At 43.2% G+C, this 13,276-nt stretch overlaps 1 protein-coding gene across 1 annotated transcript; it reads right to left on the bottom strand.

The window, feature by feature from the left end:
• Positions 1–2: 2 nt before the first annotated feature.
• Positions 3–3,385, bottom strand: ankrd37 (ankyrin repeat domain 37). The gene is made up of 4 exons (XM_064925986.1): positions 3,209–3,385; positions 2,536–2,685; positions 1,684–1,775; positions 3–1,318 (listed from the first exon to the last, which is right to left on the bottom strand). Exons 1-4 carry the CDS (start codon positions 3,233–3,235, stop codon positions 1,075–1,077), a joined length of 513 nt encoding a protein of 170 aa, XP_064782058.1. The 5' UTR covers positions 3,236–3,385; the 3' UTR covers positions 3–1,074.
• Between the last annotated feature and the right edge of the window lie 9,891 nt (positions 3,386–13,276).

The raw sequence follows: 13,276 nt of genomic DNA, 5'->3' as shown, positions 1-13,276 counted from the left end.
GGTGAAGAAATGAATGTGCCTTTTTATTTCAGCTTTCATCTGTGACTAATGAGTCGGTATTCTGTTTTTACATCAACATGCCACCATCGTGTGTCTCATTCATGAAGAAGTGCCTGCTTTTTATTTCATTTAGTCAAACATATAGAATGTCACCTTTTAATACATATCTATTTTACCGTTTAGAAAGCACTTTGTATTTAGTCCCCCATTTGAAGGTGTCATAAATATTTGGCCAAATTTACTTTGTGTATTATAGTCCCATATTCCTAACACACAATGACTACATCAAGCATGTGACTAGAGACTTGTTGGATGCATTTTCAGTTTGAGTATAGAGCCAAATTAAAATATATAGCTTCACCGTCAATAAATACATAGGGGAGTGTACCTCAAAGGATTTGCACTGTAAACAAAGGACTGTGTAAAGTTGATATGTACATCTGAAACTGGTGTCCACAAAATCAGAAGGTCCCATATTGCATCTGAGCATGAAATCCACACAGTGGTTGTTTCCTTGTGATGGCTAGGCCCGGAGCCTATGCTGAGCACACCTCAAGACAGTGGAAAGATTTCAATTGCATACACTTCGCATCATCGTCTCATTCTCAAAACCCATTGGATGAGAGAGCCGGAGGTCCCTCCCCTCTGACCTTCTCCAATGGGTATTGAAAAAGCGGGGAGTAAGGAATTGAGATTCTCCCAGTGTTTAGCCCTCTGAACCAAAGCCTAGGCAATAGCAGCGGGAGCTAATAGGAGTCCTAAGTTCTCAAAGCAAGGTTACTCATCACATGAGCGTAGTTTTCTGAACCACCTCCGCAACACACGTCTGCCTCTGTCACTGCAGAAGAAGGATGCATTCTGCTCCTATCCAAGTTAACCAGTGACATTATACTTGCCAATCACTGACCCACAAATACATAGGAGACTCACAGACGCACCCCAGTAAGTGTTTAGGAACAGAGTCAGGTTTGGTGTCAGACACAGTAGCGGGGACTTCGTCATGCATGTCCTGTATTGGACTTGGCTGAGAAAGCATTGTCCTCCTTTTCGAATTCTAGAGGTGCATTGTTAAAATCACCAGTCTCGAGCCCTCTTTCTGTCTTGGGCCCCGGTGGCAATAAGTGCCCTCTTCTGTCCTGCTACCTTACTGCTCTGGGCGCCAGTCAGCGGGCATGCTACTAGCCCGGCAGGCATCAGAGGAGTGCTGCTGCTCGTCAGGAGTCGCGTCATTCGGAGTGTGTTCAGGAATCGTCCGCACTCCTCGAATCCGTACGACAATGCCAATTCTTCAGCGGTTCTGCCCTCGTTGTTGCAAAGTCTGCACAGGAAAAAACATTGTGGTAAGGTCAGGGATTGTAAAAGCAACTGGCTGCATGGAAACAGTTGCCAAAATATAATGGTTTAAACTCATTTGAACCAACTTCAGCTCAGGTAATGCCAAAAGTGTGTAGAATTTTATTTACAAAATTAGCATCGATACATTAGTCTGAAAATAGGTATTTCGCAGCTCAATTTCTTATAAGCATGGCGCTTATAACGTCAGGGTAGTGGGTTCAATTGAGGACCACCCACACGTAAAATGTATGCACACATGACTAAGTTGGCTTTGGATAAAAGCATCTGGTAAATATTATCAATTAACATCTATGCAACTGTTTTGCATGTGTGAAAGTTGACACTCACCCAAGTTGGGCATCACTGGCAACGAGCACGCTGATGCATTCCAAACTGCCGGCCTTGGCGGCTTTGTGCATGGGCGTCTCACCATTGTTGTCCTTCAGCAAATATGAAATCATTTGGGGTACAGAGAAACAAGTAAATAAAGACTGGTGTTTTGGATCAGTTGATACGAGAACCTGTAAAAATTAGCTTTGCCTCTGATGTAATTTTCTGGATCTTGAGCAATGGATCTGGTCAATGTGTTTGTGATCCCTAATTGAAGTTACACTGCAGTTACTGTGTCCAAAATATTAGCCTACACTTTATTTACTGCAGTGTCACGTAACATCTTTCAACTATTTTGGGATGACTGATATATCAATTGAAAGCTCACATTTTATGTGTAATTGAGTCATTTTACTTAGATAAATATATGCAAAAGCATTGGGCAATCTTATTGTATTGTAGGCCAGTGGACCAATCCCCCTCCCACTCAGTCTGGGTCTCAACTTACTGTTGAGCGTTAGAATTGTAGAATACACAAAGTGCCATTTTGAAATGTGGTTGTGCATCAGCAGTCTAGCCAGCTATTTAAACGTGTAGTAATTATGGTTGAATTGCCAACCAGGGGCCCCCATTTCACTCTCACTCAAATATCATATTAAAAACTGCAGAAATCTCTATACCCTATGGCAAAATGAGTAGAATTATATGAAATTAGTTATACAATTATTTGCCATGGCAAAGAGCCCCCAAAAGGCTTGGGTGAATGTGTGTGTATGTTTGAGAGTATACTGACCCGCTAGCCACTGCGGCCCCCATCCCCATCAAAGTTGCCCATCCCTGCTATAGACAGACAAATGGAAGTAAATCTACCTGCTGATTTGCATCCGCTCCCGTTTGCAGTAGCCATAGCAAACAAAAGGCTTGTCCGCTGCATGCCGCCAAGTGTGCAGGGGACTGTCCCAACACATTGCTTGAGTTGACAGCATCTCCGCCTTCGAATAAGTTACTAATACAGTCCAGCTGCATAATACAGGAAACAAAGAATAACCTAAGTTAACGCTAGCTATTTACAGTATATTACATCTGCGCTTACTCTGTTATTCTGAAACGTGTGCGTAAAAAAAATGTCCTTTTCATATGGACCAGTTGGTGTCACATGGACGTGAATTGCGTTGTAAATAAACATATAGTCTTGATATGATGACTATGCATATTATGTCAGAGTGATTTGTGAAGCAAAAATATGGCCACCTTCTAAACATAGCCTAATTAGAGTTTGCCTTGCCTACATATAATTCAGCAAATGACAAACGATGTCGAAAACTTAAATGCCATTTTATATAATTATGGCCTACCTTTCCTTACACCTAACTAAACAACAAAAATAAACACAGTAATGCAATATTAAATACATTGTATAAGCCTGCAATGCCACAAAGTTATAGGCTAAATAGTCTATAATGTCAATGTTATTACACACACAAACAGGGCGGGTTGGGTTAAATGCGGAAGACAACTGACTAGGTATCCCCCTTTCCCTTACCTGTGAGTCGGAATCGAGCAGAAACATGATCAGATCTAAGTATCCCCACTAGAGGTTTTTAACTTGTGCGCACACAGCCGTTCCTTCGATGTAAATAAACCTAGACAGTTGGTTGAAAGAACACAAGCGCGAAAGCAGGCTGCAGCCTGTACTCAACTGACACGTGACATTGATACTTGTTCATATCCTAGTCGGAACTAGGAAACTCGGAAATGTACGACTTTCTACTGGTTGTAGTTATACACGTGCTGTGTTCGGACAGAAAGTCGGAAATGTCCGAGTTTTCTTGTTCCGAATAGCACTCGAACGCGACATTACCATGCGCGATGGGCATGGATGCAGCCCGGCGCATGTATCCATACAGGCGGGTCTACCAGAGAGGACGAGGTTGTGCGAAACAACACGTACGCACAGGCGGTTGTAAGGGCGGGCTTGCTGGCTCTTGTCAATCTGCTGATCTGGGCTCGATAGCTTTCGGTTTACTCTGACCATTTTTTTTTTGAAAATGTAATATTGTTGAATATTTTGAAAGCAATGTCTATATTATTTAGAAAACGCAGAGGATCAAGGAGCATGTGTCAAATGTGGAATGAGTTTGTTTCTTTCTCCATTTCTGATGTATTTTAATTTCCCCAATTTGGCATAGGCCAAAGCATTAAATTACTTCACAAAACACATATACCCAAAGAATTTGACAATTATTTTTCACGATTTTCCCTGAATGCATTATATCGACTGATAATTCATGTGCTTGCTTCAGTAAGAACAACTGTTTTCCCCAATAATCAGTGGTGGAAAAAGCACCCAATTTTCATAAAGTAAAGATATTTTCTATGAAAGTAACTCAAGTAAAAGTGAAAGTCACCCAGTAAAATACTACTTGAGTAAAAGTCTAAAAGTATTTAGTTTTAAATATACTTAAGTTTAAAAAAGTAAACATATAAATCATTTAAAATCCCTTGTTTTAAGCAAACCAGACAGCACCATTTTATTTAGGGATAGCCAGGGGACTCCCAACACTCAGACATAATTTACAAATGAAGCATTTGTGCTTAGTGAATCCGCCAGATCAGACGCAGTAGAAATGACATGGGGTGTTCTCTTGATAACTGCATGCATTAGACCATTTCCAGTCCTGCTAAGCATTCAAAATGTGACGAGTACTTGTGTGTGTCAGGGAAAATGTATTGAGCAAAAAGTACATTATTTTCATTAGGAATGTAGTGAGGTAAAAGTAGTCAAAAAATGTAAATAAGTTAAAGAACAGATACTTTAAAGTATTTTTTACTTTACACCACTGCCAATAATCTACTGCACTGTAAAGGTGTTACTGTAACAGTAACTAAACATTTAAAAAATACCATATTTATCCCACAATGGGGAATGGTGTAGGCAGCAGTGCAAATAGGTAAAACATAACAATTAACATAAGAAACGATCATAACAACTGCCAAATACTTTTAAAATGTCACCCTGCTCTGCAACTAGGGGCTCGATTCAATCCGTAGCACTGAAGTTCTTTGCTACAGTACGATAGAAATGCAAAGGTAATGTTCCCACATTAGCGGAGACTGCATTCACTGTAAACACTGCAGCTCTGTGCTTAATCCGAAATTAGCTTCACATTTCAACTGCGCTATAACTCTGAACTTTGGCGATTCAGATTGAATCGAGCCCTAGGTATGCAACTCGTTTGCAGATGTGTTAATAAGTATGCAACTCGTATGATGGCATGTGTTATGGGCATCAGCAAACAGATGAAGGAACTATCCGTTGTTATGGGCAATGCAACACGAGTGCCCTACCCCCACAACTACACCTTATTTTATCAGCCCATACCAATACCACTCCTACATCCCGCAATATAGCAGCCTTCATCACCTGGAGCCTACAAGCCCCAACCAAGCCCAAACACTGATACCGGAAGTCAGCCCAACTCACTCCCCGGTGAGACCCTCTACAACCTCCCAAGTTGAACTGACACAGCTGGTTCCAGCTCCTCAACCCGAGTCCCAGTCAATCCAGCATGTCCGTCCAGCTTCACCGATTGGGCCACTAGCAGGTCTAGACCCAGCTCAGTCTGCCCAGTCACCCTCATGACCCGGGCCACAGTAACCTCGTCCCTAGGCTATTGCACACAGTGCATATAAGCCTGGGATATCAACCAAAGTTGGCTTTACTAGGAGTGACCTGCTGAGTAAAGTATATGTCAACATTTAATTTTTGCGAATCATGTGACTGTGAGGTGTGGCTCTGTGCTTGTGGTGTGCTAGGAAGAGGGTTAGGGGGAAGGTGTTGTGGGAGATGATTCCTGATGACTCCTTGCTGTCCCCAGTCCGCCTGGTCACTCTGCTGCTACAGTTTGAACTGTTCTGCCTGTGGCTATTGTCGTGTCTTTGGGTATCCCGGATTAAGTCATATGACATGCTATTCTATAAAATAATTTCTCCGTAATTAATATTACCTGATTGAGCTAATCATGTAAATGTAATTAACTAGAGTCGGGCACCACAAAATAATATTTATAGAGCTGTTATCTTCCAAATAAACTCTTAAAGACCTAGTAATATTTTACATCAATAGCAGGCAATATTAATCGTCATTCTTAATTCAGTCTCATCTGAAAGTTGTAAATTCTTAGTTATCTGCACAACCCTGGCTAACAAGTTGAATCAGCAATACAAAATTGGGTTGAATTATTTATTTACTAAATACCTAACTAATCACACAGAATTACACATACATATAAATTAAATCATAACTTGATTACAAATTACGTCATAAAGGAAAATGTCCCTAGCTGGCGGAACAGATATGACAGCTTGTTACACAAAAGAAAAGAGGCTGGGTTTGAGTGAAAGAGCGGGAAGACTGAGGAACAAAGGGAAGAAGCTGTACTATCGTAAATACAGTATCTTATGCATTCTAAATTACCGCCCATTTGGAAAAGGAAAATGCAATAAATATTTACTCTGAGCTGCGCTTCGGTAGGTTGTGGTAGATGGAAGGCCGTGTTGCCCATCCAAGTTCTTTGAAGAATGTCTCTGGTTGTTAATTGGAAAATGTTGTAGTAACATCGTTGGGTGATAGACAGGATACTCTGTTCCTTCCTAACCCTCGTTTGCATCTGCTGTTGCTAACTCAACGGCTAGGAGGTATCACTTCTGTAGTAAATAAGAGTTCAAAGTTCATGCCATTTGCAACCAAATCTCACGCTGATGTTGACTTCATTCTGTAGTTATTATCTGAACCATTCTGACATAGGACCGTCGTCCTCACATCCTCGGAACAGGAGGTTACATTGTCGTCAAGGGCTTATATAGGAAGGGAGAGGAGGGCGTGTTTGAAAAGTTTTATAGCCCATGTCCCTTCACAGGGGCGGGCCACTGATTGAGCAGAGCCCTATCTTATGAAAACCCAAATCTCACATTTTAGAAGCTAAAATCACATTTCATCCCATCACGAATAACTTCATATTCAAACATTTAAATTGAACAACAATTCCATGTGAATCCGATAACTGATGTGTAAACTTTCCACTGTAGAGTTTATGTCATCTGATCATTGATGAGAATGTCTCAGATGACAACCGAACTGACATCATATTCATTAAGTACCACCACATATGTTCCATTGGTCGGATTACCAGAATATAGTTCATTTCCCCCCACCTTCTGATGTTCCCAGAACCTCTGTCATGCGGGACTAGGTGTGTGTGCAGGAATCAGACGCAGAGAGAGAGTAACGGAGTAAAGTGCTTTACTATTGCACACCAAACTGATAAGCCTAATACAATACAGGGTGCAGGACACTATACCAGACAACCCAAAACCACAGGGTGTCCAGTATAGAAAATAAAATACACCACGACCTAATATGTACACACGTAACAAAAGACAATTCTGCACAAAACAAGGGCGGGTCAAACTACTACATATAGGGAAGCTAATTAAACCAAAATACACACAGGTAAAACTAATAAGACAAAACCAATAGACAAACGAAAAAGGGATCGGTAGCGGCTAGTAGGACCGTGACGACGACAGCCGAGCACCGCCCGAACAGGCAGGGGAGCCGACTTCGGTGGAAGTCGTCACAGTACCCCCCCCGACGCGTGGCTCCCGCAGCACGCTGCCACCGGCCTCGAGGACGACCCGGAGGACGAGGCACCGGGCGGAGGCGGTGGAAATCTCTCAGGAGAGAAGGGTCCAAAATGTCCCCCACCGGAACCCAGCATCTCTTCTCCGGACCGTACCCCTCCCAGTCCACGAGGTAATGTATCACGGAGGCGCTCCGCACTGCTAAAGCTAACTCTCTCTCCTCTGCTCTCATCCTTCTAGACCTATCGGCTGCCTTCGATACTGTGAACCATCAGATCCTCCTCTCCACCCTCTCCGAGTTGGGCATCTCCGGCGCGGCCCACGCTTGGATTGCGTCCTACCTGACAGGTCGCTCCTACCAGGTGGCGTGGCGAGAATCTGTCTCCTCACCACGCGCTCTCACCACTGGTGTCCCCCAGGGCTCTGTTCTAGGCCCTCTCCTATTCTCGCTATACACCAAGTCACTTGGCTCTGTCATAACCTCACATGGTCTCTCCTATCATTGCTATGCAGACGACACACAATTAATCTTCTCCTTTCCCCCTTCTGATGACCAGGTGGCGAATCGCATCTCTGCATGTCTGGCAGACATATCAGTGTGGATGACGGATCACCACCTCAAGCTGAACCTCGGCAAGATGGAGCTGCTCTTCCTCCCGGGGAAGGATTGCCCGTTCCATGATCTCGCCATCACGGTTGACAACTCCATTGTGTCCTCCTCCCAGAGCGCTAAGAACCTTGGCATGATCCTGGACAACACCCTGTCGTTCTCAACTAACATCAAGGCGGTGGCCCGTTCCTGTAGGTTCATGCTCTACAACATCCGCAGAGTACGACCCTGCCTCACACAGGAAGCGGCGCAGGTCCTAATCCAGGCACTTGTCATCTCCCATCTGGATTACTGCAACTCGCTGTTGGCTGGGCTCCCTGCCTGTGCCATTAAACCCCTACAACACATCCAAAACGCCGCAGCCCGTCTGGTGTTCAACCTTCCCAAGTTCTCTCACGTCACCCCGCTCCTCCGCTCTCTCCACTGGCTTCCAGGTAGCATCCGCTACAAGACCATGGTGCTTGCCTACGGAGCTGTGAGGGGAACGGCACCGCAGTACCTCCAGGCTCTGATCAGGCCCTACACCCAAACAAGGGCACTGCGTTCATCCACCTCTGGCCTGCTCGCCTCCCTACCACTGAGGAAGTACAGTTCCCGCTCAGCCCAGTCAAAACTGTTCGCTGCTCTGGCCCCCCAATGGTGGAACAAACTCCTCACGACGCCAGGACAGCGGAGTCAATCACCACCTTCCGGAGACACCTGAAACCCCACCTCTTTATGGAATACCTAGGATAGGATAAAGTAATCCTTCTCCCCCCTTAAATGATTTAGATGCACTATTGTAAAGTGGCTGTTCCACTGGATGTCATAAGGTGAATTCACCAATTTGTAAGTCGCTCTGGATAAGAGCGTCTGCCAAATGACTTAAATGTAATGTAGGCCCCTCACCCGGCGTCTCGAGTCCAAAATGACACGGACTGTGTACGCCCCTCGATCCAGAGGGGGCGGAGGGAACTCAGGCACCTCACCTTCTTGCAGGGGACCAGCCACCACCGGCTTTGGCCGGGTTATGGTTCACTCTTTTAGAAAGTGTCCAGATTTTGCAGCTCTTTCAGAACATCAGCTATCTGGGTTTGGGTGAAGGAGAAAAGGGGAGGCTAGGGCGAGTTGCTGTGGGGGGTTGTTGATCGGGTTAGGGGTAGCCAGGTGGAACGCATGGCCAGCCATAGAGAAATGCTTATTGAAATTCTCAGTTATAGTGGATTTATCGGTGGTGACAGTGTTTCCTAGCCTCAGTGCAGTGGGCAGCTGGGAGGTGGTCTTGGAGCTGTCCTTCTGCTTGTCTCCACCCATCTTCCCCACTTATCCTCTGGGTATCTATACACTTTCTGTGTCAGTTGGTCCTGTCTTCTCCCAGCCTCTTTTTCTCGTCCTCCTGGTTTCTGACCCTGCCTGCCGTCCTGTACCTTTGCTTTACCGAACTCTGCCTGTCTTGTACGTTTGCTCCGACTCTGGATTATCGACCCCTGCCTGCCATGCCCTGTTTGTCTGCCCTTGTTACTTCACAGTCTGCACTTGCGTCTTACCTTGATACCTGATAGGAGCTGAATTTTCCTTTTTGCCTAAAATGTAATTTAAGGTGCTCCAAAGCATTTTTACTATTGAGTTTGAGTTTATTTTTACAGGGACAGTGCACATTAATCAACGTTTCAGTAAAAGTGCCGGTTTTAGCCAGCCGGCTAATTTTCAACCGCAGTCCCTGGGCAGGTTATTAAAAACAATTACAATATAGACAATAGCAACATAGAACAAGCAAGACATAGCAACATAGGACAAGCAAGACGTAGCATACAGACAATAGAGCAACATAGAGCAAAAAGCAGCAAGACAAAATTCATAAAAGCAACAAAGTGTTTCCACACCTCACAAGCTACAGACAACAGGGAAAGCGGCAACACACAGCTAGGGACCATGTTCACAAATCTGATTGACCTTTAGCCATGTCTTCAAGCATTTTGTGAAAGTGTGATATGTGGTGCAGTTATGTGTGTCTGATGGCAGTGTATTCCAGACATGGGAAGCTCTCACAGAGAATGCAGATTTACTAAAGGTGCTTTTCCTTAGGGGAACTATACAGTCACCTCTCATGGCAGACCTTGTGGATCTGCTGCCATATGTCTGGGTTCTCTGTTTAACAAAAATATTGAGTGGAGGGGGAGCCAGGCCATTAAGGATCTTGAATACAAGACATGCGTCGGTGTATTGCACAAGATTTTCCCAACTCAAGAGCTCATGCTTTCTAAGGATGTGACAATGATGATGGCTATTGGGCTTCCTATCAAGCACTTTGAGAGCCTGTTTGTAGACAGACTGAATAGGTTTTAATGTTGTACAGCAAGCTTGGGCCAAACTAGTCAAGCAGTATGTTAAGTGGGGAAGTATCATAGAGTTGAAGTACAGTTTTGCTACCTCTGTAGTCAAACAATTTCGTATAAATCGGAAATTATAATTCTTGATATCATTTATTTTTGTTTCATAGTAGTTTCTTCTTCTTTTTGTTCTGTTTAGCCACGTTATTTCTCAATTTGCAGTAGGTTTGCCAATTGGTTATGCAGCCAGACTTATTCTCCATTCCTTTTGCCTCATCCCCCTCAACCAATCTTTTTGTTCTGTTTAGCCACATTATTTCTCAATTTGCAGTAGGTTTGCCAATTGGTTATGCAGCCAGAGTTATTCTCCATTCCTTTTGTCTCATCCCTCTCAACCAATCCACAGGGACTTAACCATTTTTTCAGTCATTTTCTTAATGGGTGCATACATTTTAGTAACTGGAGTAAACCATTTCATAAATGTGTCAAGTGCAGAGATTGGTTGCTCTTGATTACACACCACAGACCATCAAATGTTCTTCACAAGGATGTAGATTTAATTCCTATGCTCTTTGTAAATACCCCGGTAGCTTGACTGATAACCGGAACTAGGTTGCAGTCACTTTAGTTTGAAGCTTTTTCTTGAGTGGGCAGCTTGATCAAAGCCAGTCAATATTTAGGTTCCCCAGAAAATATTCTTCTCAGTTGATATCACATATATTATCAAGCACTTCACACATATTATCCAGGTACTGACTGTTAGCACTTGGTGGTCTATAACAGCTTCCCACCAGAATGGGCTTTATGTGAGGCAGATGAACCTGTAGCCATATTACTTCACCAGTATTTGGTATGAGATCCTCTCTAAGCTTTACTGGAATGTTGCTCTGAATATGCAACACCAACCCCGTTAGCATTGCTGTAGATGTTATAACCATGTATTGCTACCGCTATATCATCAAAGGTATTATCTAAATCAGTTTCAGAGATAGTCAGTATATGAATGTCATCGGTTATTAACGATTTCATGTGCTTTGTTTCTTAGGCAACACATGTTAATGTGGGCAATTTATTTGCACTTTTCTGGGATGCTTGATTGTTTTACTGAGCGGCTTATCAGAAGTAGACATCAATCAATCAAATGTATTTATAATGCCCTACTTACATCAGCTGATGTCACAAAGTGCTGTACTGAAACCCAGCCTAAAACCCCAAACAGCAAGGAATGCAGGTGTAGAAGCACGGTGGCAGGGAAAAACTCCCTAGAAAGGCCAGAACCTAGGAAGAAACCTAGAGAGGAACCATGCTATGAGGGGTGGCCAGTCCTCTTCTGGCTGTGCCGGGTGGAGACGATAACAGAACATTGCCAAGATGTTCAAATGTTCATAGATGACCAGCAGGGTCAAATAATACACCACAAATAGTCAGCTCTCAAAAACAAGAAAAAATAAGCAATAAAATGTGGGAAATATTACTTAAAATAACCTAAATTATTGGCCAACAGAACAGGAAAATTTTACTTGCCAAATGTTTTTAAACAAGTAAAAAATATATCAAAGAACGCAGATATCTTAAAACTTGTGCGTGCAGACTAAAAACAAGTAATTTGTCTGGATACAAAGAAAATATTTAAGAATAATTTTCTCAATATGTCGGAAAATGTGCTTAAATGTAGCAAATGCTAGTGCCATCATTTTGAAATAAGGCTATATGTTTAGTAAATATATGCAAAAACAACAACAAAGGCCATTGGTGGTCAAGGTGAAAATGTAAGACCAATGGGAAGATAACAAACAACATTGCTTAAACCTTCTTATAATAAACAACAAACGCCCTGCCTATTTATTAAAGGTTATCGGATCGGTTCTCAGATGGGCCAATACACAGTTCTGTTATCGGGACTGGAAATTAAAAAATTGTATTGTGCTACCCTAGTCAGTAATTCACTTTTTCCACTCGGCCATAGCCTTTTTATATGAAGATGTCATGTCATGGATGGCGTCCGAGAGGACTTATGTCTGCAGCACAGAGAAGAGTGTTGCAATGCACTTGGGATATGTGATGTGAAAGGCGTAATAACACGCCATGAGATACGTCACGCTGGCATAGATGTCCTCTTTTAGGAAGGTCACCACAGGCATGGTTCCAATGGCCAGTACGCAGTTGGTTTCGCAGACAATCACGACAGGGCTGAAGAGTGGTCTTGCCTGAAGAAAGGTGTTGAGATCTTCTGCAGACTGACACAAACACAGAGAGAAAAACAAATACGACCACAAAGACAATTCACACTATTTGTAGGTTATGGTTAAGTAATGAAAATTATAATACATGCACACATTTCTTTCCTCAAGGATGTGAAGCATAGCTTCACTTGCGTGTCCTAACTTCTTCAGTGGAGCCACAGGTGATGGGAACATATCTGGTAAAGCCTTCATCATGGCAATTGAGCGATTCACTGTTAAAAACAAAAATAGTTTGATTTACTGCAGCCAGTTATTTAAACAAAAATGAATCCGTTCATAGAATTCTCCATTGTCAACAGAGCCAGTAATTACCTTTGTCCAGCAGCGGTGGCTTCATGCCCTTTTTGAACACTCCATAAAACTGTACCTTGTTGTAAAAGGTCCCCCAGCGGGTAAATGACTTAAATGTAAATGTAATGTCTTCAGTTCAGGTATGAAGCGGGAGTTCATCAATAACCTGACACAGACAGACAGAGTAAGACTCTGCCTGTCTATCTAGCTGGAGGCATTAGCCTGGTTACTACCAGACCGAATTCTAGCGAGCTCACTGTTTTACATTTGCACGAAGTAGTTTACCCCTGTCCCTGCTATGGCTTCTCACGCTGCTCAGTTCCGACACCGTATCTCATTTGAGATTCGGTCTAGTGTTAACCAGGCTAAAGAAGCATAGGCCTACTTAAAATTAATACATTTGCTTACATGATCCAGTTCTCTGAAGCAGGGATACACTTTAATTATCTTGGTTGGCCTGTCCTGCTCCTTAGTAGCATCAGTCGATGTAGGCCAGTATTGCTTGGAATTCAAGG

Source organism: Oncorhynchus masou, chromosome 20 (genome assembly GCF_036934945.1).
Source record: "Oncorhynchus masou masou isolate Uvic2021 chromosome 20, UVic_Omas_1.1, whole genome shotgun sequence".
Taxonomy (NCBI): Eukaryota; Metazoa; Chordata; class Actinopteri; order Salmoniformes; family Salmonidae; genus Oncorhynchus; species Oncorhynchus masou.
The sequence above is the reverse complement of the archived record's forward strand: the minus strand, read 5'-3'. Positions and strand labels throughout refer to the sequence as shown.